The sequence below is a fragment of the Athene cunicularia genome, assembly GCF_003259725.1.
Source record: "Athene cunicularia isolate RWA chromosome 1 unlocalized genomic scaffold, athCun1 chr1_part1, whole genome shotgun sequence".
NCBI lineage: Eukaryota > Metazoa > Chordata > Aves > Strigiformes > Strigidae > Athene > Athene cunicularia.
In genome coordinates, this window is record NW_020799091.1 from 109620129 (window position 1) to 109645778 (window position 25650).

Genomic DNA, 25650 nt, shown 5'->3' on the forward strand with positions numbered 1-25650 from the left:
ATATATATATATATATATATATATATAAAAAGTTGTTTTGCAGGGAGAGACTCGGTCTCTGGAGTCCTAATTAAGAGCTGTTTTACTACAGAAAAGTCATGAAAAATAGTGCTACAGGTTCATGTAGGAACTAATCTCCATTTAAATCAACAGATTTGAGTTTAAGCCAATTTAAAATGAAGGAAAAAGCAAGAAAATTATTGTTAGCAAGCTGAAAAACAAGACCCTACAATGGCATAAAACAGTAGGTATTTGTGCTATGAAGGATCCTAAGGACCTAAAATGCAATTTAAGAGCCCTGGGGATGGATCTTAATGTCTATTCTAGGCAAGAAACAGCTATCCTTGCTCATCTAAATCTAGACAGACAAATGGATGCAAGTTAAGAAGAGAACATGGTAACAAGTTCACTGAAGAACTGGCACAGTGGTTTCCCATGTCACACAGGGTTTCCCTAAGTGCAGGGCACAGGCATCAAGCAAAAGAAAAATAAATATTTAAAGGAACAATTACAGTTGTCTACAGCTTTTCTTCAGGGACAGAATGGAAAACAAAGACAAAGGAAAATGAAGGCATATACAGACAAACCAGTTTTGTAGTGGTAAATTCAACTGATATTTTCAGGAAATACGTGAATCTAAGCTGAAGTTAAACATTGTCCAGTGGGTAACAGTGGTTGCTTTATTTTCAAGGGGAGATGAGAAGGTTCCTGTAGTATTCTAGAAGTTTTAACAACTTCTATTAGTCCTTATTTAGCAATTGAGGCAGTAGACTCAAATCTTAAGCCTTTTTGTTATTTTGTAGAGGGTTAAATCAACGATGAAGAATTTTAGTCAGATACAGGGGTTTTATTTTGGATCTGTTTTCAAATCTTCATATTAGAGAGGGCAAAGATCTGTCTCCAAATATTTTTCCACATACTTTCCTGGTTTTAACTAACTTAATATTAGACACATATTGTGCTTCAAATTACTACAGTTACAAACAAAGATACCTCAGTACAAATAGAGGGTTTTCTTCCTAATATCTCCAAAAATAAAATTATTATTGGAGAACTTCCACTATTTAATATAGGCACACATTGTGAATGTTTGGGGCTTTCTATACGTGTCATTTATGTTCAGACAGCCAAATGTGTATTATCTATGTCAACTTTTTCACAAAAGTTTAGCTGTGTCAGAGGAAACCCTTAAAGAAGCATCAATTGTGCCCCTACTAAAGCACTGTGCAGAAGAACTTGTAACTTTAATGATTTCCTAAAGTTATTACAACATCTTCTAACTGGTACTGTATTCTGGCCAGTCTCAGTATTAAATCTCTGTCTGAAACAGGAGTTGGGTTGAACAATCTACAGCTACACTAGGATTGTTGCTTCCTACCTGCTTTGAAAGCACAGGATTTAGACATAGCACAAGCTTCGAAACAATTGCTACTTTTTTTACTATTACTATTAAACAAACTGGCCTTCCAGAGTGTTCATTCACTACAGAAGGACGTTTATCATGTTCATGCTTATTTTCAGCCAAGCATATTCTGGTTTTCACTTTCTAGGTTAAGTCTTCATGCCAGACAGGCACATGAAGCCCCAGACATTACTTGCAAAGCTGCACAAAAGACTGAAATACAGACCAGAGGAAAGAACGCTCCCAATGGTTTGTGTTACAAGGGAATCAATTTACTGGAATGACAAAACTTTCCTATTCATATTTAAGTTTGTATATATCATTGATTGCCCATACTTGGATATAATAAATTGAGACAGAAAATAAAAGCCTTAAGTGAAAACTAAATATCCCAAACCACCATGCAAAACAGCAGCTTCCTGGATTTTTGCCATGTTTCCTTATAAATACCTGTGAGAAGGACAGCAAACCATCCAGTATGAAAAATGAGAAAGATTGAAGAAAATCACCATTGTTTGGTGTTCAACGGGGTATGACTTTTCTCAAAAGAATCTGCTTGCACACATGGAGTACAAACAATACTCCAACACAAGTGTAATTAAACATTATTCCAAACCTTTAAAGGGAAATTCCAATATAGATTTGAGAACACAGATTTCAACTCCTGATACATCATTTTTTAGAAGCAGTTTGGTTTTTCCTTAAGGTGAGCAAAGCATTGAGAAAGCAGCATGTTGCTTTGGTGTCTTTGTTTTCAGGAAAACATGGTACAAGAGACACTTACAGAAGGACCTAGGAAAGCACAGAGGTACCTGAAGTGCCTTCTCCAGGTGTTGTGAAAGGAGATTCCCACTTCTCCCCCCACAGGACAGGAGGCTTTTTCTTCCTCACCCTCAGTATTTGCTCAAAACTCATCTGTCACTGTATTTGCTTAACTAGATAGCACGCTGCAACATGCATTTTGAGTACACCGGATTGAAAGTATTCTGTATTTAAATGTGTTCTCCTCCAACATTTCTTAGAATCTTTACACCTTTTACATATAGCAAGTATAACGTACTTACTTAACATCCGCAGTACTCAAGGATGCACAGTATTAATTGCTCAATCCACCTGCATTGACACACTGGATTTAACTTGACACATTGAATTACTGACTATTTTTCTAACTTTACCAAGTCAATCTCAGGCAGAGCCAGCTGCAGTTTAGCTGGCATATTTTTAACACCTGCTCCCTTAACTATTGTAGCATCACTAGCGTGAACGGAAGCACACACATCGTACTTTGCACATTTTGGTGCCTGACTACACAGTTAATAAATATTTCATTAACTCTTCTTCACTCTTGGGAAAAATTTCTGCATTTTATTGGAAACAGTTTTACTAGTACACCAAATAATTGATTTGTTCTGTACTGAAGTTGATTTAATTCTTTTTAAGAAAACCCACAAACATGGTATTTTTTGAATGTTCTTCTAATGCCAAGGAAGAGAAGCATGTCTGCACTGATACATGTTGTCAAATGCCACTATTGCCTTATTAATCCTCTTCAGTTTTGTAATTGAAAAAAAACATTTTCAAAAGGAAGAAAGGCAATATATATCCAGCAATCCCCTTCAAGTTGATAATACAAACCATTTAACAGTAAAAGTTGAAGACAATATTAACCTAAAACTTCTGTAATTTTCAAGTGTTCCATTGTCAGAAAACTGAGATGGTCATTTACAGCATGCTTTCAGCCTTTTTTCCCCATGAGACTATCACCACTGCTGTAGAGAACTTGTCACACCACATTACAGAACTGATTTTTACTACAAAGTAAGGATTATTTTGCAAAGAAATTAAAGAACATGAATATGGTAAACAGCATCAAGCATAAGTAGCTTCAGCATTTTGTATAAAACTCAGAAAAACACAACTTTTAAGATGACTACATGGAACTGTAACTTGCTGTTTAAATGACATTAACTACTGAACCTTCTTGTTGCTTAAGCAATGCAACAGTTGTATTCTACAGTTTATGAACAAAAAGGAAGTATTGCTAACTCTTCCTATGTCCCTGTTTTGATAGTAAGATGTGCCTATGCTTAGTCCTTGCTTACCCCATTAAGGCCCTGCTCTTCACTGAGAAGCAAGGAAATATAATTCAACTGATTTCAGATTACTTCCTGACAATTAATAACTAGGCACAGAGCTATCTTTAGTAAATTAATTGTTACACTAAAAAGTTTAGGAGAGTTGTAAATCAGAGTAACCTGAACTAGAGCCTACCACATTCAAAAATTATTTCTGCTACAGTTAGGAACCACATTGATTTTTATTTTCTTGTCTTATAATACATCTTACAGACAGAAAAACAATGCATATTACCTCTCATACTAAATCTTTATAAAAGTATTTATTCTTCAACTTCAGCATTGTGATAAAATACTGTGGATGTAAGTTGTCAGATCGTTTTATTTCCCTGACAAACATTCTGTAGATGAGAAAAGGAAAGATTTGTTCCAAAGATTACTTACCCATGAAGTTCAGATAGCTCTCTCCTCCAAGTGCATGAGTAATGAGACGAATCATTTTATGAAGCTGTATTCCACGATCAATAACTGGAGTGAGAGGTGAGAGCACACTCATGTTTGTATACATCTCTGCATCCATCAGTCGAAACGCCAATGTCTTATCACCAACAAGTGCCTATAACAGTTCAAAAAAGTGAAGAAAACCCTTGGGTGTACTAGAAATATTTCTAACTTTTTTTTTTTTTTTTTTAAAACAGGTGCTCTGTATCATAAGGGAAGAACTTAGAAGAGTGGCAAGGAGTTAAGAACATGCCTCAGTGTGCATGATACAGTCTCTGTTCACAAACAAAACACCCTGACACTGCTGATGATCATCAGGTCACAGTGACCCTAGCTTCTGACTACTGAAACTTTGTATTGTGAGATGATATATATCACGCCCACATGATTAAACATCTGCTGCGAAAAAGAGAAAGTATATAAATTGAGGCAGGGACATCCCTGAGCTGAGGCTCAATTGCATGCCAGACCCAACCTTTTTCCCATTGCAACCCCTCATGTGGTTACTGGGGCTCCCTGCAAGGATGAGAACGGAAGTATATGATCAATGAACTAACAGGTATCTAACCCCCTGTTATGGTCCTACATTTTGCCTGACGGGATTGAACTGCACAGTTACTTCTGAGAACTTACAGATATCAAATGTACTACAGCAGGTAAAACCTAGAGATATCGAATGTGAAATGTGAGCATCAACTCAATAAGCCACAAGTGACAAAATTCCATTTTGGAAATTTTATAGAAAACACAGAAAAAGTAACTGTCTCAAGTGAAGTTCCTGGGATGTACAAATAAAGGGCTATTAAAACTACCCCTGATTTAGAGCTGCATCAGGAATATGAAGCATTCATTTATATGCAATCAAGAATGTGATTGATTTTCTGTGATTTCACATGAGAGAGAAAAATAAACTAGTAATTCCATCTAAAAAGAGTGACTGAATTACTAACTTGCTAGCTCTTACTGCTACTTGAGCACAGCCACACAAATTATATGTAACAAGGATTATTATAATATATTAGCATGCAGGTAGTTGAAAATGTGTTGGAACACTTGTATGTAAACAGATAATTTTTGTTCAGTTAGCCCAATTTTTATTTTATACTCTATGAAAACTCACTACATTTCAGAGAGACACGAGTTGTAAACTGGTCTAGCTGAAAAGCACCACCATCCCTTAGTTTTCCAAATAACAGCACATAGAGATGATTCCCTCAAGTAAGAAAATAAACTTTTTAAAAAAATTCCTATGCAACAATAGCAAGACTGAAGACTGCAATTAATAACTGCAAGGAACAACCATTTTCTGGACTCAGAATGTGGCATTTGTTACTTTCCCCTGTTCTATCCATTAGAAAAGAAGGTAAATGTTCCCTATTCATGTTTTCTATGGCAGCCATGATTTTATGTTAAACTTACCCTTCCTGCTTCAACTATTGCTTTTCTACCCTGAAGTGTATTTAGGTTTCTTATTATGGAAACCAGTCCACACTTGCTATTATTCTTATCAACTCTCTTACAGCATTTTTTTTCAGTTATGCTGTATATCCTTTGAGATACAGGATGAAATCTGCCTCCAACAGTCAAGATGCACAAAAACCATGGAAGACTACAGTTGCATACTGATTTTGCTCTTCACTCTCCATTCCATTCCATACTAATTCCAGTACTGTATCTGCTTTTTTTGACAGCTATTAGTATTGCGTTGCTATTTTCACACAATTCTTATAAACACAAGGCTCTGTATTATGTCTGGTAGTAGTCAGCTCGTACTCTTTTATAACATATAAGGAAGTAGAATTGTTTCAGCCCCTCATGCATCACTTCAAGTATCTTCACACTGAATTTAATTATACTCCCATTTTGTTTCTCTATCCTATTTTTCAGATATCATCCTAGTGTACATGTGCAATTGTCTTTTTTTTAAAAAAAAATAAAAGTAAATAGAGCTTCCTCCCAATTATGAGATAGTAGAACAAAAAAAAACATGGTGATATGGAAAATAACTAAATTGATAAAATCCAGAATGAAATAAAAAACCAGCAACAGTATTGTTGTGTCATGCTTTAGGATGAAGAATCAGCTTTTATAAAAGCAAATAACCACAGAATAATATGCATTTCCAAGTAATACCTGTAGTTCTTTACCAGGATTGGGACTCTTCTCTCATGCCTTAAGTGAACACTGTGTAACAGTCTCTGGGACAAGAATGTAAATAGGTACATAAAATGAAGCTGATAAACTCAGAATTCTCTTTTCAAAACAAAATATAGGATTTGTTTTGGACATCTCTGTTGACTTTTACTATAGAAGGTATAAAAAATAAAATAACCTCCTATGTAGAGGAAAGAGTTGAAGGTAGGTTATTTAAACCTTTTATTAGAAAATGGATTTTTTTTTTTTTAAGTTCCTAATTTTAAAACTCTCAACCAATGTGTTTTCTGATTCTTCAGGAACAACCAATACAAAGACTGTGGGAAATTAGTGTTATCCAGACTCATCACTACTTCATTTTTCTGTATACAGAACCATTACAATTGCTGTGTTTTGAACAAAATTGTTAAAGAATATTTCATTCAGATCTCAAAACAGGATGTTTGCAATCCTTTTGGAGAGGAAACATTTTCTTGAAGGTAATACAACAGTCATAAACACTGATTCGATGAACAAATATGCTCAATTGTGAAGTTTATACTTATCATAAATAGTGCTTCAGCCTACTTTATGAAAAACAGATTTTCAAAAGTATGGATTATATGCCTTTCTATGTCCTATGACAGGAAGGCAAAAGAAGAAGCTAGGACTCATTTCTTAGGAACAAAATAAAACGGAAAAACAACAACACTCACCCACTCCAAGCAGGATTCCTCTATTAAAAAGCAGGATCAAAACAAAAACAAACACAAGAAAACCCAATCAAAAAACATGAGAAGTAGTTCAGATCTACCTATCCCAGAAACTGTTGCCTATCCTTAACAACTCTTGCCTCATTTTTAAAAAACAAATCCCAAACCTCACCTCTAAGCCTCATCTTTTACTTGCTTATAATAGAAATACACAGATAAAATACCTGGTCGTGACTTTCTGCATATGCAATGTATTTTTCTTCATACCGTCTGTTTGTTAATGTATGCACAATATTGCCCATATTCCAGTCTTCATCTTTCAGCTCCTTAATTATCTACAGAAATAAAGGAAAGATTATGGAAGTTATTGCTGTTTTAACTAAAAGCTCATTACTATACTTCTCACTATCTTGGGTGCAGAAATTTCCAACGGATTGTGAACTATATTATTTTAATTCTCCTATTTCCAAATTTTGAAGTGATATGCTTTCTCTGATAATCCAAAGAGATTTTTCCTTTTGAATTTCACTACATAAATATTATAACTAGAACACTGTGTTTCGCCTGTACTTAAATGTACAAGCATGGACAACAAGACTTGCCATCATGTGAATTGTTTGATATAGTGGGCAATACGATTGATCAGAGCTGCAAGAAAGCATTGCACTAAAAATTGGGAAGACGTATGTAGGCACACACCTACCTACACATGATAATGAAAGAAGTCCTGTATTTCAAGCAACCCTGGCATAAGGGAAGCTTCCAACTATAGTTTAACCACTGGGCTGCGTGGTAGAGAATGGATCACTGTAAGACAGTGCTATGCTATTGTCAGGAAAATAGACATTAACAAGAGAAGGTGCTTAGTGCAGGGACTTGCATGTTCCCCCATCAGTGAATTCCTGGTCAGTTCCAAAACTGTTCCAGTGGCAAAGCTTTGTAAAACAAAACAAGCTTTACATTTTTTTTGCGATGCTAGCTCTTGATATTTAGCAATTTAAATTAAGATCACATCAATAGGAATCTTCTGCCTCATATGACACTATTTCCTCCCTAAGTCTAGCTCAATTTCAGTTAGTCTTTTCTTTTTCCTATAGTACTTTATAGGCCTCCATTGATCACTACAACTTAAATACATATATGCAAATATATAAACATAAAAATAAAAGTGATAAAAAGGCAGTAACACTGAGATGGCTGGTATGATGTTGTAAAATTTAATGCTGTGACTGTAACTGGCCATGTACTCTCAAACATACTTTTTTTTCACTCCATAAATCTGGCTGTGAACACATTCAGGTCTGTATACAGCATCATATTATGTACTACATTTATCTTTAATATGAACTTCCAAACTAGTATAGCCACTGTTATGACAAACAGCTTATCTTACCTCTACAGATCCCTCAGAATTAGTTCATGGATACCTGGAGATCCTTCAGGTTTAAAAATCATTTTAGCAAGCTGACTACAAAACTTGCTATTAACAGGTACATATTTAAAAGATGAAGAGAAATGAGAGATAACAGCTGATAGACTCTGTTGCTAAACTTTTCCCTTCTGATAATTTCAGCTTTATTTTAGCCTCAAGAGATGTTGTAACAAAGTAAATGCATCACCTCTTTCTCGAACTAAAGGCCTTCTGCTGTGGTTGCTTATTTGCAGTTTCCTCAACTAGAAGTTTCCTGCCTGCATCATGCTATGTTCTTGTACAATCAACATATTCCTAAATAACTGGAATCTGCTGTGAAATAGCCTAGACTATCATAGCTGAATTTACACCCACCACCTCATCAGCATGCCAAGCATCCACCTGCTGTCTCATGGTAAATACACACTTAAACGAGAAGATTTTTTTTGTCCAGGTAAAGAATGAAATTACTGCAGGATACGTACATTTCCTTCCTGAAAGATCCAAATTAAAATAAGCAGACCATATCAGAGATTGCTAAATTAGATTATCCATCTTCTACACTCAAAAATCTATAGTCTAGGTTTTCTTCTTGGCAATTTTCTCTCATTTTTTTCTTTGCATTTTGCATACCTACAAAATTCTTTATCTTTGCCTGTCCTAAAGTGTAGTAAGGAAGTTGAAGGTGTAACAGAAAAACAATCCCTCATCACAACAAGGTGTTTCTTCTTACTACAAAAATATGAATTCTTGCTGCATTCCAGGATGTACATTACTCCAAAGTTTAATGATGTTGCTCCTGTTGGAAAAGCTGGCAAGTTTGTTCTGAATTAAGAGGTCTGAGACCTGTTTTTCCATTGGCCCCTCATTTCCTAGTTACAGAAGTGAAAGATGAAGTTAATTTGCTTTTTATTTTAAGCTACTCACTATATTTACTGAGGCATTAATGCTCATATAAAACATTTATTGGTTTCAGATCATTATGATAGCCTGAGGGTTTTGGATGCAATCTTCTAACTGAAAAACGTTCCTAAAACAGCAGTAGAAGCCTTTTGAGATCATTTAGTGTTTTATTCCTTTTCCTGTGATACTCTATATTATGGAAATGGTGATTTAAATCCTTATTGTAGTCATAGTTTATTAGTATATTATTGTTCTTGAAGAGCATTTACAGATTTTTATTATTCATTTTGTAACCCCATTGCTGGTGTTTGTATAATTCACTTAAATTTACTTTGGTTAAACTTTCAGCTCTATGTTCAATGCCAACTATTATGCCAAATTCTAGGAGTGCTCGTTGCTTATTTTCAGGGTGGTAGTTTTTTCAACTTTATCTGCATATGGTTAACTTACTATCTACCTGTTCACATTCAATATAAACTACACAATCTACAGCTGTCGCAAGAGACAGGTTATTTAAAAAAGAAGAGTCTATGTGTATTGTATGAAGAAAACAAGCATCAGTTAGAATGCAAAGAATAGCCCCTGAACTTACTCATCATCTGAAAGCTACATGATATCTGACAGCTCTCCTTTCAGTCACTAATACCTCAATCCTGTCACAATTTTAGTAGGACATTAAGAGAAGAAAGAATAAAATTTGTCAGTAAGACTCAGAAGTGTTTCTGTACATAGAGAAAAATCCGCTTTGAGAAACAGAATGTATTTTTAAAAGAGTTCTCACCTGTATCCACTTATCTGGAATAGCCATGGCAAGTCGATAATCAAACCCTCCTCCTCCCTCTGCAACAGGACGACAAAGAGCTGGCATCCCAGAAACATCCTTAAATGAAAAAATGCATCATAATTTGCTTAGCATTGCAATTACTAGTTCTGATTTTCTACCAAGCAGTAGTACTTCTATACAAACAATCTGTAAACTATAAAGAGCTTCACAGATTGTACTGGGTAAAGGAGAAAAAAAGGAAAAATCAGTGTGATTACTACACCCAGATTTGCTGTTTGAATGCAAAAGTTAGAGGGAAAAGTATTATAACTCTTCTCATCAAATAATCTACTACAAAATATTTTAATAGAGTAGATATTTGAGAGGGAAGAGACCTCAGTAGTTGCAGAATTTGAAATAATTTGCTCTCTTGAGCTCCAAGCAATCAACAAAAAGTAAAAAGAAGTCAAAGACAAATTAAATCTTCATTTTGTTTACTGATATTTTGCACAAAGGGTGGCCTAAAAATAAAAGGCCAGATATAATGTATAGTAAGGAAGAAAAATACAAACTCTACTCCTTTCCTAAATGCACAAACCCAAAACTAATGATCCAGCTAGGCCTGGAATTTATATGCTCTTACTGCACAGTTTTCCAGTTTTATATTGATGTAGGCTGATCATCCTTATATTCGTAATTCAGAGTTCCTAAAATATTTGACCATTTTATTAGGCAATTATGTCACACAGCATTCTTCTTCTAAAGTTAGCTTATCTGTACAGAAAATGCAAACCACCAGTAATTGCAAAGTATCTATCAGTACTCAATTTAACTAACTTTTGTCAGTGAGAAGCCATTCCACCACAATGTTTCTTTATGGCTTAACATATACCTCTTGCATCTAGCACAAGAGAATTCATGGAATTAAATTCTGACTAGAACCTGGACTTAATTAAGAAGCTCATTCCTGTTTTCCGGATTCAATCCAGGTTTCAATTCAATTGCTGCGTTAGACTATTGGAAAAGATAGTTGCACTTGAAGGTCTACATACATCCACACACATGCATACATACACCCCACCCCCCTTCCTGACATAAGTGAGGAGACCAACCACATCATTGTCAAGCTCATGGATGACAAGCTGGAGGTGGAAGGCAGAGCTGTCATCCAGAGAGACCCTGACTGGCTGGAGGAATCGATCAACAAGCAAGCTCAGGAAATTCAACAACGGCAATTGCCAAGTCCTGCCCCTGGGATGGACTAACCCCTGCCTCCAGCAGCTCTGCTGGGAAGGCCCTGGGGCTCTGGGCTGGCAGCAAGCTCAGCATGAGCCAGCAGCCTGCCCTGGCAGCAGAGGCAGCCACCAGCATCCTGGGCTGTATGAACAGCCAGTCATTAAATCACACAGATCAGCACAGATCACATCAGCAGCCATTAGATCACACAGAAAACCGCATCCACATTGCACTCGCTGTAAATACCAAATAATGAAGTGGAAATTTTTTCCAAACTTTTAGATGTTATAAGAGGAAGTTCAACAGCTCTCCTAAATCATTCAGAAAGGATAAAACACAGACTAATGCTCTCCACATTATGCAGGACAAGATGATCTGAAACAAGTTTTTTCCCTGTGATGCTATGATGCCTACCTGGACAAGATCAGAGTCTGAGATTTAGGCACCTCCTATCTACTTTAGTCACAATTTTGAAAGCCAGATTTGGAAAGTAAAAATCCAAATTTAATACTATTTTTATCTATCTATAGATTTTACCTGAATGCTAAAAAACAAAAGTCACTGTTAGTTTGTTCAGTATATTTTCCACCAAATATAAACAGTCAATAACTAAGCATTTGTTCAGACTTTAGTTTGAAATGAGTTGCATATAAAAAAAGAAACCACAGCAGTAGGGATTTTTTGCCTGCTTGTTTTTATATGTCAGGCACAATGTAATTTTACTTATCACTTTTTCTTCTCATTATACAAAACTTTAAGCACAGGCTTTATTTAGAAGGCCATAATAAAAAATAAGAATATAGCCAGTAATACCTGAAAACTTAGAAATTACTAAGACAATGACTATACAAATATTAAAGAGCTGTAAGAATCATCAGTTACATAATTAAGCAATATAGTATAATTAGTTATGGCTAGATAAAAACATTTTTCTCATGTGGCTCTCATTCCATCATCATTATAGGCAAGCAGACATTCTTCATTGCCTTTTGCAATTTTTAATTATGTCAATAGTTTCTCTTTCTGAAATTCTCTTCAACCATTCAGCACATTGATCAATTCCATCTTTTGTGTAGTGACTCCCCCAGACAGAAAAATGATGTATTGAAAGAGAAGCAGCTTACAACTCAAGCAAGAGAAACTGAAGACACATCTTATTAAAAGAGAACTCTTAGGCCAGGTAATAGAAGATGACTGAACTCAGAATTTCATTGGTAAAAATGCTTATAATCTTGGACTACCTAGAAAACAAACAATTTTCACTTCAAATAAGCCTCCAGCTCAATGACACTAATTTCAATTTTACTAGTAATTGCTCACCAGATGCTGTTTTTGATAGCTTGTCATCAAGCTTTTAGCAGTGGTTGTAATATAAAACTTTACAAGGAGTAAGAAAAGAAGTTACGAAGTATTTTGCTTTCTGAAGATAGGGAACTTCTAAATAATACAAAGTTTTAGCAGAAAGCTGTACAGTCCCTAATGATATCAGAAAAATGCAACTTTAACTGAAAAGAATTATTTAAATGTAACAGAAAAATCCTCAAGGTTTACATGATTTTCTCTTTTAGATAAAAAGGAAATGTCGTATCTATTCATATAACTTTAATGCTCTGGTGTGTAGTACTATTAAAAATTCCAAGTGCCAACAATAATGTTTTTCAGTCAAAAAAAGTTTAATTGCTCACCATCGACTCAAGTAATATAGTCTGTTTGCTCCCTCAAACACAGAGAAACTTAATACTAAATTTAAATTAGCATACACATTCAAGATTTATAAATTTATCACATTTATTTTGAAGAGGAATTGTTTATTATGCCATTATAATTCAAAATATGCAAAACCACACTAGGACAGTTAATCTTTAGTACCATAAATCACTAGTGACAAATGGCAATCATGCAAAAGCAATATACTAATAAACCCAAATCTCATTACAAGTTCAAGAAGATGAAGGGAAAAAGAAAAAAAAAAATCTAAACATTAATTAATGATCAGTTAATGCAGAAAAAATTCCCAAAGTGCATATTCCAGTTGTTTTTCCCCCCACAAGGCAAAGTCTATCTGCTAATTAGTATTTCTTAGCTCCTGTCATTCCTTGAGCATCCGAAGAGTGACTTGATAATTAACAGGAAATTCACATCCCAAAGCAAGCTAATCAATATTAATGCCATTGAGGATGGCAAATTCTGATCTTACCTCTGCTATGGTTATGCATTCTGGATGCAAGAATTTAATCATGTGGTTGGCCAGCATTAGGTAACACAAAGCATCTTCATCCACATGTAGGCCAAAATATTCATTGTAATCTCCACTGAACCCAGTGCCTAGTAAGATAGGATGTTTTAAAGACAGTTACTTTCTTAAAAAAAAAACCAAAAAAACAAAACAGATTTTGCAATATGCAATTTTATAAGCACAAGATTTATTCATAATTTCAGATCTATACATACAGCAGCACAACAAGATAATAGCAAATCTGGAATTATTAGAGCACTTAGTGAGCTTTTACAGCACTATTTCCACAGCAACAGAGCTGCAAGAGGACTGCACAGATTACAGTTGATTAAATTACTTACCAATTCCATGATGGTGATACAACATAGACGTAACGCCATCAAATCGGAAGCCATCAAAGCGATAGTCTTCAATCCACATTCTCAAATTTGACAGAAGAAATCTCAAAACTTCCCAGCTGAAATAACATGAACTTATTTTATGAGCTCTGGAAACCTTGGGATCAACTAGAGTTTGTTATACCATGTTCCCCACTTGCATATACAGTACTTGTGGAGGACATTTTACCATTTTAATAACTTCTTCCCTATTTTTCATTAGCCTTTTTCTAACAAGTCTGTCTTCCTTACGTCTTTGTCTTTTACTGCACATAATTTTAATATTGCAGATAGGGGTTTAGGAAAAATTGTCAACTATCTATATAGACATCTAAATAGGTTAGTGTTTGAACACATATTACATTTTAATACCCATACTTGCAACTGTACTTTTCCTTTGCCTTTGCCTCTCTAAAGATGTTTATACTCTGTGGGAAAAGGTCTTATAGAAATGGAAAGAAAATTATAAGAGGTAAGATTTTGTCCCCAAGATTTTATGCATTTACAGTAATTTCTAGGCATAAGAAAAGTTGAAAAGCTGTTGTCCCCTGCCCCCTCCTCTCCCATTATTTACAAATCAATATCACGAGTAGATTACCAAATCACTTAATGTGTTGCAAATTTACACATTGAAAGAGCAAAGCAACTTATGGAGGTTGAGATTTTTTGCAATTCAGAACAACAAGAATGAGGTATAACACACACACAAACAAACCATGGACATGAAGTCAAAAATAGAAAAGTGGTTCCAAAGTGAGAAAGCAATGTGGAGGTATTTGTGAACAAAATTTGTATTGAAGAATAAAAGAGTTTCAGGAACAGTTTTCCTACTATTCATCACCTCCTCTCCTGGGACATTAGTCTCAATAGCTTCAAAGACCCCCACATCTTGTTTCTATCATTCACCCTCCATGCCACTATGCTCTCTGCCACCCTCAGCACGGGCTGCCACAGGTGCATCTCCTGCAAGCTATAGCTCCAAATCGCTCACCCATCTCAATCAGCCAACCACATGAAATAACAGAACTTTTTTTGCCCATGTCTTCAATGGCACTTGCCAATGTTATGATTTCTCTCTAACCAATTTCCCAAGATAGCACAACTACAACCTCACCTACTACTGAGTTTCTGTTCAGAGAAGAGTGCAAGCTACACAACAGCATGCAGGGTCTCACCCACCACCCTCTGGTGGGAGAGACACAAAGGGTACACCTACCACAAAGGACAGTCAACATCACTGTTACAATTTCCCAACGCACATGGCATAAGGCAGTGAAGGAGACCCTTTCTACATTTCACTTTCTTTAACAGACATCAGAAGCAGTAGACTCATGAGGTAATTTTGACACAAGGAATAAACTCCATTTTGACAAAACAAATGTGCCCACCTTCCTTCCTCAAAAAACTTCCTCATATGAAGGGTGTTTTAAACCTGGAGCTAGTGGTAATTATGTGAAAAGATGGAGAGGCTGTGGACACACTATAAAGCTGGTAAAATCCTGACCACACCAAATAGACAATTCTTATTTACTTCAGTAAGATCGTATTTCTCCTTTTCTTTGCATTTACTGCACACAGATACACACCTGGACATGTAAAGAAAGAAATATTACCAAATCAGAACCTCCAGATTTAGGAAATGTGAATCAATGTATTGCTCCAATACAATTCTGGGCGTGCATTACATACAAGATTTTTTGTTCCATCCCTGTGGTTCCCTTGCCTCGACCCAAATCATCCAATTCACAAGTAATACTAAACTAAGAACAACTCAGGAGCTTGTCTACAGAACGTTTTATACATTTGTTACTTTTCAGGAGAGATTATTCGCAATGAATGAACAAGAGAGAGGATTCTCTGATAGTCAAAGGAATAGAAAGGCATCAAAACTGTGAACTGGCAAGCTATCACAAAAATATAACTTTGTGCAAATGCTTGCTGTGTCTTTCTGACCCACCATCAAATTTCCAGAAAGCAGTTTGCTGCAAGCTAAACACTGTAAGCAAAGTCAAAGCAGTAGCTGTACTACAATAAAAATATCCTCTCATACAGAATTAAGATAATGGACATACAAAGAGTAGATTAATTGCTACAAGCACCAGCCAGACGAAAGTTATTTCTCCTCATTACAGACTGCTTGAATTTATAACCGTAAATTTCTTAAAATGGTGAAGAGGATTTGTACATTTGAGAAAACATACACAGAAGGTCCCAAAACAGGTAACAAATGTAATTTTTTCCACCATTGTTGACACTGAAGATTGATCTTTGGAAAGAGATGGTGAACCACTATGAAAATAAATTGTAATGACTTTTACATAAAAAAATGACTACAGATAAGAACAAACAAGATGAATTCGTTGAACCAAAAGATTAGTTAGCAAATTGATGAGATCAAAAACCTGAGTAGGAGCAGCAGATGTTTTCCAACCATCTGATTGCACATGGGAGAGAAGATTGTAAATAAATAAATAAATACAAAACCATAATAACTCTGATTCTAGTCTAAACTTGGAAAAAATCAGTTTTAGGATAATTTCTAGGAAGGATGTCAAATAGTAGCAAACATATTGACTTTTAGAGAGATAACTATACAGCTCTGAAACACGAGCCAGAATAACAGCTTTTTTGAAACATGCAAATCACACAAACCATACAGAGGTTCATGATTTCATCCAAGTCAATTTGTTTATGGGAGCAGCAGCATTAGAAATAGAAGTTGACAGAAGTAACAAATAACTTTGCAGAATGCCAGAAGCCAAAATCATAGCATAATTGAAATAAATCCATCAAAGAAGCCATAATTCAGGAATATTTCTAAGAAGTACATGCTTGTAATTTTACAGACAGATATGGAAACAGGATAGCATTCATTAAGAACTTAATTTCTTTTGGGCAAAAGCTATACCTTAAATTATATCCTAACAGTCTCGCATTTTTGCACACCATAAAATTGAGCAAGTTCTTTCATTGCATGTATGATCTAAGAGAGAAAAATATATGCTATATTATCATTAAGGAACAGAATGATTTACACTATAAGAAATTTAAATAATTCAGAATTCACTCAGACATCATTCAAAACACAGGTGGTCCTTGCAGAGAAGTCTTGCTGGTTTTTTTCTCCCCCTTGGGGCCAATAGCTCACACATTAAAAACAGATTTCTCAGTTGAAGTAGTGAAGTGATCGTATCTAGCTTGATGACCTGGTTTCACAAGATGAGAAATCTTAACAGCTTTCCTATACCAGGTCAGCAGAAAACCTGTGAAATTGCTTACAAGTCACACTCATTATTTACGTTTAATGATTCACCAAAATAATTCTAAAAATTACAATCCACGATGAATATGAAATATTTAGATGCAAGCTATTAACGCATTTAAATCAGTTAATTTTGTCACTATGGACAAAAAAATAACACTGGCTCTGCCAAACAGTTTGAAGCTACAATTCTTGAACCATATTGATGTTGGCATTCAGGAACCGCATTTATTATTATGTATTATAGAAAATGTATGGAACTGCTGACCTAATTAGAATCTAGACTTTTATGATGATTTACCTGTTTTCAATTCTTCGTGTTTAATTAACAGATAGGATCACTGAATTGCTAGAATACGTTCCCCAAATATTTCAACAGTTGACTGGCTTAAATTCCACCAGTGGATTGCTAAACATAACAACAGAGAAACTGGCACTCAGTCTCATAATGCCAACTTTTAGTGAAACTGATCAAGTTACACGTGCTGAGTTCATAAAATAGTACATCCAGATTTGATAGAGAGATGTTCTTTTTCCCCCCGTGGTTAATCAGCATACACCAGTTTGCCTGTAATTTAGAGGCACTTAGATCAGAGTGATACAAAAGGGTAACAACTCTTAATCCTATTTGGAAAACAACAACAGAATCTCTGCATTTCAACCTCCTTCATTTACACAGAAAAGCAATTCCTTGCTGTCCTTTAGGTTATATCATTGCCAAGACTCCAAGCCATCTCTAGCCATAAGGGATTAAGAAATTGAAGCAGTGCAGCAGGTGCCCCCTTTTTAGCCAAAGCACAATCCTGATTTACACTGCTAGACTGCTTCTGATACCTGCACTCCTAATTATACCGACCACCATTCTGTGGGAACATACACATCTCTCTATTACTCAACAGAACATGACAACAATCATTAACAGATCAAAAGAGCTTTTGCTTGGTGATCCAAGCCACATTATGCCTCCAAAATGAACTGTGCAGACAACAAACACAAGAGAGAGCTATCCTCCTGGGCCATACAATAATCTGTGAGCAGCAGGGGTCAGCAGCAACATCTCACTTTCCCTGTATCAATCCCAAGAAGAGGCAGAGCAGCAGTGAATAACTTTTTTCCCCCACAGCAACAAAAGCACTGATGTAGAGTGCTATTACTTTTAGATTTAAGATTTCTGAGAGTACACTGCAGGACTGTGTCCTGTACATCCAGAAGAGACACAAGCCACTATTTCAGCAATTTTAAGATTATTCATATTTCAAAGTTAATATTTGGACACAGAATAACTTTTAAGGGAAAAGCTTATTCCAAATCCAAGTAACACTACATACTTAGTAGTGGCACAAATGTCAATAAATGAGAAGTTACAGGAGACTAATGCTTTCAGTTTGATATGCACTGAATTTTTAACAGTAATTTAAAATAGAAGACAACTAACAAAAATCCTGAGGACAGAATCCTCTCTACACTCCAACATCCAGTTGCAGGACAATTTAGCTGGTAAAAGTCTTCAGAATGGCTGCAACATTCTTGCAGTATTCGTGAACTATTCTTCACAGTGTCACGGTATTTTGGATATTATTAAAATAAATTAATATGATAAAATTGTTTTTTTAAACATCCTCACCATAAGCAACCAACCCAAAAGACAATCAGTGTGGTCATGATCCCTTTGGTCAAGCAGTTCAAGCCACTGTACTGTGAAGGTGATCTGGGGGTCAAGAGAGAACTTACAGATTAGATGCGTAAATTGTAAGGTCTCTACTTCTTGTCCATCACAATCCTGGATGAGACTTGAAATGAACACTTTTAACAGCAGTAGATCTTTACTCACACAAAGCTTGGAAAGATTTTACCTGTACTGCGTGGATTACAACTGCACTTTCTTGAGCATGTTAATGGGAATAGCTCCCAATTCTCTTTCACTGCTACTAGATCAAGACCTCCTTAACAGGGAGCTTGGATCATTAGAGAAGATTTATCTGTATCTCTTCCAGCCATATCAATAATAAAGATAACCACTTTTTTACCCTGAAGCCTCTGACTTTAAAATAAATATTTACTTTAGATTTATCTCCCTGAGCTTTATTCTCAAATTTATCAAATAATTTAATTACTACCCCACTGTCTGCTTCCCCACTTACTGCTTACAATCAAATGCTTATCACTTTACCTCTTGTTCTGTGCATTGTGAAGTTTAAAGAGAAATGGATCCATACCATGACCCTTGTTTCACTTGATCAGATTATGTTTGCTTTGCTACCTGTATAGAATTTTTAACACTGAAAGCAGACAATTTGTACTCTGAGTTACAGAAAATATGTTGACAGTGCCAAACAAAAGACTTGTAAACTTTGATTTTTGGTCTGCAAAGCAGCTTTATCTTTTAAATTACATTTCCAGTAAGAAAAGCATTAAATAGCACAAGTAACAGTGCATTACAGATATCAAAATTTTGTCTTTCCTTAAGGTACAGTATGACACCGCAAACATTTTTAAAAGTTTCAATCCCCAATTAGATAACAGTCTAAAAATTTCATGGCTAGCTCTCCTTATAGCTAACGAAAAGTCCTCACTCAGGATTGACATCCCAAGCTCTTGGGACTCAACCATGGAACAAACAAGAATGGACATGGGTCATTGAAAACAGATGAAAGGTTTTGACAAGTCATAATTGCTATGCAATAAAACTAAATTTGTCTGCTTAGGTTCCTGCTGCATGAGTAAAGAGTACTGACATCAGTAGGGAAGACAGACCTATATTTAGGGCACGTGAAAGAATATGAACTATAAGGAAGTACACTAATAAAGAAGAACGCTACATGTCTGAAATCAGAGAAAACAAGCAAAGCTGAGTACTAAAAGGCAAGCACTTGAAGCATACCGAACCATAACCTCGGGAGGTACATGGACAACATCCCTCTGAAGCACCACCAGATTACCTGATTTGCTAGACATTAACACATTGGTGTCTGTCCAAAAAAACCACCCTCTTGCTGAACCTCAAAGAAGAGCAGAGGTCTGCACCAGAACACAGCAAGTGTTCTAAACTGGTCTGAAAGGCAGAGTGTACCGTGAGGCCAGAGGGAATGCAGTCTTTATCATGAAAGTCTGAAACACTAGATCAGTAATTACAGTGGGGTGTCAAGTATGAATGACCTTGTGAACGTGAAAAACTAAAGTTTCCTGTATTCATATTCATACTGTGGCCCTTGGGAACGTTTTCTTACCTGAAGAGACAATGAAAAAGCTAACCAGTCCTCATGGACTTAAAAGACAAGACTTATAGGAAGACTTTTTGTTCCTAATTTCTCCTGCCACAGTGAGGTGACAAAAGGTCATACAAAGTGGATTTAACTTGTTAACAGTCCCTCTCAGTCTGTATCTGGTCAGGTATGCGAGTACCACTACCAACATTAAGTCTAACAGATGTGAGAAGGCCAGTGGTAGCAGCAAAACCGAACACTTGTTCAGATCAATATCTACGAAACTTTCAGACTTATAGTGATTGGCATCACTAAGACAGCAATTTCCACTGGGAACTACAGATCCCTCTGCACAGCAACCCAAAGGCCAGGGCTTTTGCTTTGCTTTTGTTTTCAACCAAAAGGTGCTTAATGCGAAGTAATGGTCACTGATACTAGTTTTCCCAGTAGGAGCTGAAATTCTGATGAACTGCTTAAGCAGATTTCCAGACTAGACCAGTTGCCATTACACAGCTGATTCCCAGAGTGGCACTTCCAAATGGCTTGAGATTAAGGTAAACAATCTCACAGCTTTCTAAGAAACAGGAAAATAGACAGGAGACAGCAGACTCAAACATTACCAGATATGAGTTAGTCAGTCATGTTTTTAAGGAAGTCAAGATTCTATCTTTTCATATTGCAGGATGGTATTAGTCATCTTGAACAAAACAGTTTTCAGGCATGTACTTCTCACAGCAACTAGATGCCTCTCATAGGAAGAATCGTATCAAATTAAGATGAAGGATGGATAGCTGTAGGAATGAAAGACCTTTCACCACAGCCACTTGCTCTCAGCTGTTTTGAGCATTTTTACAGAAGGATAGAGATCTTTGAAAAGGGCTGATAGGAAAAAATTGATTTCTATATTTTTATAGGACATTATTCCATTAAGCTGGACTGTATAAGAGGTAAAAATGCTAAAAATAAAATCCAATAGATGACTATTGCCTCACTGCCATGAGCAGTAAGAAATAAGCAGTTGAGATCCTCTATTATTTAGAAGTCTGTGCTGGAGAAACACTGAAATCTTGCATTTGTAAGATTAAATGAATACCAAACATGTAACACAGGCACATCAAAACCCAGGAACAAGGTTTTATTCTTAGCCACTGAAAGTGAGGATTTATGCATGCCATCATAATTAGAAAGCCAATAATACCACATTGTTACAAGACTATATCAAGTAAGTCACTGAAAGTATAAAAGTTTCCTGTAACAGTCGAAAAATAATGAATACTTTCATCAATACTTGCGGCAGAAGACATCTTTGCTAAAAGTGTTAATATCCCTTTCCCTAAATTAAAATGGAAAAGCTCAAAAGTATTTCAAAATCTCAAGGCCAGCCTTCAGGAAAACAGTTCTTAATTATTTAAGTAGTATTATGAAAAAGCCATGAGAAGTTGAAGTAAAAGGAGGATTGCTTTCAAATTTGGAAGCATTTGTTCAGTGAAGATCTCAAGCCCTCTCACAAACTAATTCATACCAGTTTCTATCAAGCAACATAAAAGTTAATATGGGTAAATTACTTGCATAGAGGACTGCATGATTATTTCTGTCTTTTTCGTGGGCAAAACTCCCATTCTGCAAGAGTCACTGACAAATATATATATATATATATATATATATATACACACATATATATATATATACACACACACACACACACACACACTCTTACACTTTTTCTATTAAAATTGTAATAGCAGAACACCGGTTATTATATCATGTATTTTGTGACATTCAATAATCAAGCTGTGACTTGGTATTTCAAGAATGATAAGTGAAAAAATATAAAATACTAAATACTAGGAAATAAAAGTAACCAAACTAGTTTTCCTTGTTTAAAAATATGTTTTTAACTATAATTAAACTATAGCTTTTCATTTTTTCTTGTTAAAGAAGAACAGCAGCTTTGAAGATGCAGAGAAATTTCCATTTTAGTTAAAATCTGAATTCTAGAGTGCTATACCATCAGGATGAGTGAACACATCCAAGGTAAACTGATGGATAGTCTAACATTTTGTTTAGGGGAAAAAAAAAAAAAAGATAGAGGGTAACTTTTTCTTCTTGCAGGTCCTCCCAAAGTCACAGTAACTAAACCTAGGGACAGAGCACTGTTTGTCTTTGGTAGCTGGTTCCTCTCAAGCACTAGTGAATGAGGAGCCCCAGTTACACACCATGCAAACTCCACTTAGAGCACTGAATGCTGATCATCTGCCCATCTAATGTCAGACCAGAAAAGAAATACCTACCATACACATAGACATGTGCATGCACCAAGAATAATTTAGAGCTATCTGAAAATTCTTTAAGAAGCTTTGTACAGAAAAAGGCAAGTTTTCTTTGGCAAGTATCAGGATCTGGGCTTAACCCAGCAAAAAAACAAGATTCTGATGCATGGGTCAGGAAGTCATTCTCTCCTCTGAATTTCCCCATTTTCAAATGCTTAGACATTTGATCAATGTTTTGGCAAGATCCATCACTTTAATTTAGCAGGTTTATTCTGCATTAACCATCTCTATTGTATTTTGACAATGAATTTAAAAAAAATATATATATATATATATATATATATTTATTTATTTTCACACGACTACTGAAGTGCCATTCGCACAGAGACAAATTTTCTCCTCAAATGAACTACGGACTATATATAGATTTATTATATCTGGTAAGCAGTACAGAGTCCTAGACTTAAATTTTTCAGGCTAGTCCTATCTGAACCTGATAAGAGTAAACTAAATAATATCAAATAAAGCATTCAGTTATTTGCCAGAAAAATGGAAGCAATAACTCAAGTATTACTCAGTAAAGGTTATGTCCTGCAAAATGTGAATATAAGAATAGCCTTGGAGGCAAAGCAGATAAGTACTTACTGTAATGAAATTTAATATTCTTGATGCTTTTTGCTCAGAGGGCTTCCTTAAGTAAATAGAAGAAAAAAGTACTGAAGACAATTACCTGCAGTTTTAACAGAGCCTCCAGGACACACACATTTTAAAATAGAGAATGTCTCAAATAAAATTACAAAACCATTTAAAGTGCTGATAAAGCCTACATGGATTTCAGCTATGATTTGGACAACATTAGCACTTGTACTACTCATGTTCTACCCAACTAAATTATACACTAATAAAATAAAAATCCTTGAGAACATTTAAAATTCTTTTCTCCCAAAATAAACTACCTAAGATATTAAATTTATTCAGTCACATAATCAACCCAGCAAATTAACTACCAAAATTTGTTGTTCTGCAACATGCAACTAAATCACAACAGTTTTAAGATGTACCGTTAGAATTTAACTCAGTTCATGAGTTCCATAACTGAACTGAGATCACAAACGTTTCAGAGGAGTTTACTGTTCAACACTGTGTTCACTTTGTCTATATGTAGTGCAGAAATAGCCAAAGTATGACATATCAGGTGACTCATGCTCTGAAACAGACCATTATCCTGAGCTTTCCCCAGAAAACAGCACCAGAGTTAAAAAGGGGACTGATGAAGATCAAATGTCAAGAGATATTTAACTACTTCGTTGTGAGGGTTTTTTTTCTCCCCTGCAATAGCATGCTATTATACACATGTATAAGAATAGAAAACAGTTCTCCTCAACTTTCTATATCCCCTATATACGAACCCAAATTTATACTCTCAATGAATTCATTCCATCAGCAGTGACAAAATAGTAAATACTTGGCAAACTGTTAACATATTTAAGCTCTACTTTTTCAAAACAATCTTATTGAAAGCCTGAAACAGTGTTTTCTATAAACCTGATTTCATTTATTAGTTTAAAATACTGGTTCCCAAATTAAGACTCATGCAAGTGACTTCAAAGGGACATCAAGGAAGTATCTGGTTCACTGACTTTCCCTCAGTTTCCTACCTGAACATTTGCTCACAGCCTCCTGCCTGAAGAACCAAGCAGAAACACTGTTATCTACTGCAACCATACAGTTTAGCCACAACTGAGAAATGCTGCTGTGACCTCCAGCCAAGTCAAGGTATGATTCTGAGCATACACCCTCCCTCAAGCATACAGAAACCAAAGCTGTAACTGAAAATGCACTGGCCTTTCTATTTACTGGTGGTAAAAACAAAGCATAGGCCTAAAAATAAATGCACACACACAAAATATTTAAAGCATTGGTATTACACCTGCACCTTTCAGATGAAAATGCATACTGTTTACATTTGATTTCAGGTGGAAGTTTTGTTTTTTCTGATGTTAATGAATAGGAGTTTAAGAGGCAAAGAAATAAAGTTCTTAATGAAAGAGAACATTTTGAAAACTCTCAAGTAAAAGCATTAAAGTGAGCAAGAAGATCAGACTTCTGCCCTTGAGAAAATTCCAACATTAACACAGACGTATCATCAAATATATGTTTTACTAAAAAGTTAAGTGCACTGATGATTACAAAGTTATTTGTGTGTGCAGATGACAGTGAACGATAGTTGCTACAGAGATAACAGAAAAATTCAAGTTCACATATATCAGGAACACACTAACACAACCTTATCACCCAGTGTCCATATGCTATTACAGATCACTTTTTAAAAAACTGGTAACTACCTTGAAAATTCAAAATCAAAACATTAATCCTCAAGCAACAAACTGTGTTATTTACTTTTTGTGTTAACATAGGAAAACCAGCCTCATAAGGAATAGTTAGTATCACATACAGAAGCCTGAAAAGGGGGCGACTCCTGCATTTTACCATCCTAGGACTTCTACTTAGAAGATATTATCTGAATGCCCTTTTAACTTTAGTCTCGCAGAGACTGGCATACTGGACCCCTGAAGTCTCAGTTGCCTGTCTTTATTTTATTGACCAGAAGTCTATCCTTCCTTCCTCCCAAATAGACAATTGGCAGCAATGCCAAATCTGTAGAAGAAGGAGAAAATTTTAAGACAGGTAGAAGTGTTAATTATCAGTCATCATTCAGTACAGACATTACAGGAAGCTTCTGAGATACTGACTCCATGTCCTGAATGGTAGTTTACTGAATTCCTCCCCTGGGGAAGCAGAGGGTAGGAGAAGTTCACTCTTTATACTAATACTAGCTAATACAAAGCTTAGTTTACTTCCTCTCACACTTCCAGATTTTATCCTGAGCATAAACAATTGCTCTGGATACAGTCCAAAATTTTCAGTACCACGGGACAAGATGGCTCAGTTATGTGGCAGACTTCAGCATGAAGTGCAGTAAAGTTTGTACAATGAATTGTTAACTTCACAGGAAAAGGAGATGTCCAGGGGAAGGCTCAAAGAGCCTGAAGACTGTCTTCTATCATCCCTAGTAAGAGATTTAGGAAATGACTGCAGAGGTAAGCACCCATCTGGCAAAACCGATTTATGCATGTATCAGTCCCTACTACCTTTCAGCAAGCA

The 25650-nt window shown here is 35.6% G+C and overlaps 1 protein-coding gene across 1 annotated transcript in view; it reads right to left on the reverse strand.

Annotated features, from left to right (window-relative positions):
- GBE1 (1,4-alpha-glucan branching enzyme 1) overlaps nucleotides 1–25650 on the reverse strand; it is a 128533-nt gene that overhangs the window by 55981 nt on the left and 46902 nt on the right. The window contains exons 7-11 of the mRNA XM_026843662.1: nucleotides 13715–13830; nucleotides 13335–13462; nucleotides 9920–10018; nucleotides 7049–7159; nucleotides 3922–4093 (exon numbers count right to left, since the gene is read on the reverse strand). Of these exons, the coding sequence (XP_026699463.1) occupies nucleotides 3922–4093; nucleotides 7049–7159; nucleotides 9920–10018; nucleotides 13335–13462; nucleotides 13715–13830 (626 nt within the window). The remainder of the gene's footprint in view (nucleotides 1–3921; nucleotides 4094–7048; nucleotides 7160–9919; nucleotides 10019–13334; nucleotides 13463–13714; nucleotides 13831–25650) is intronic.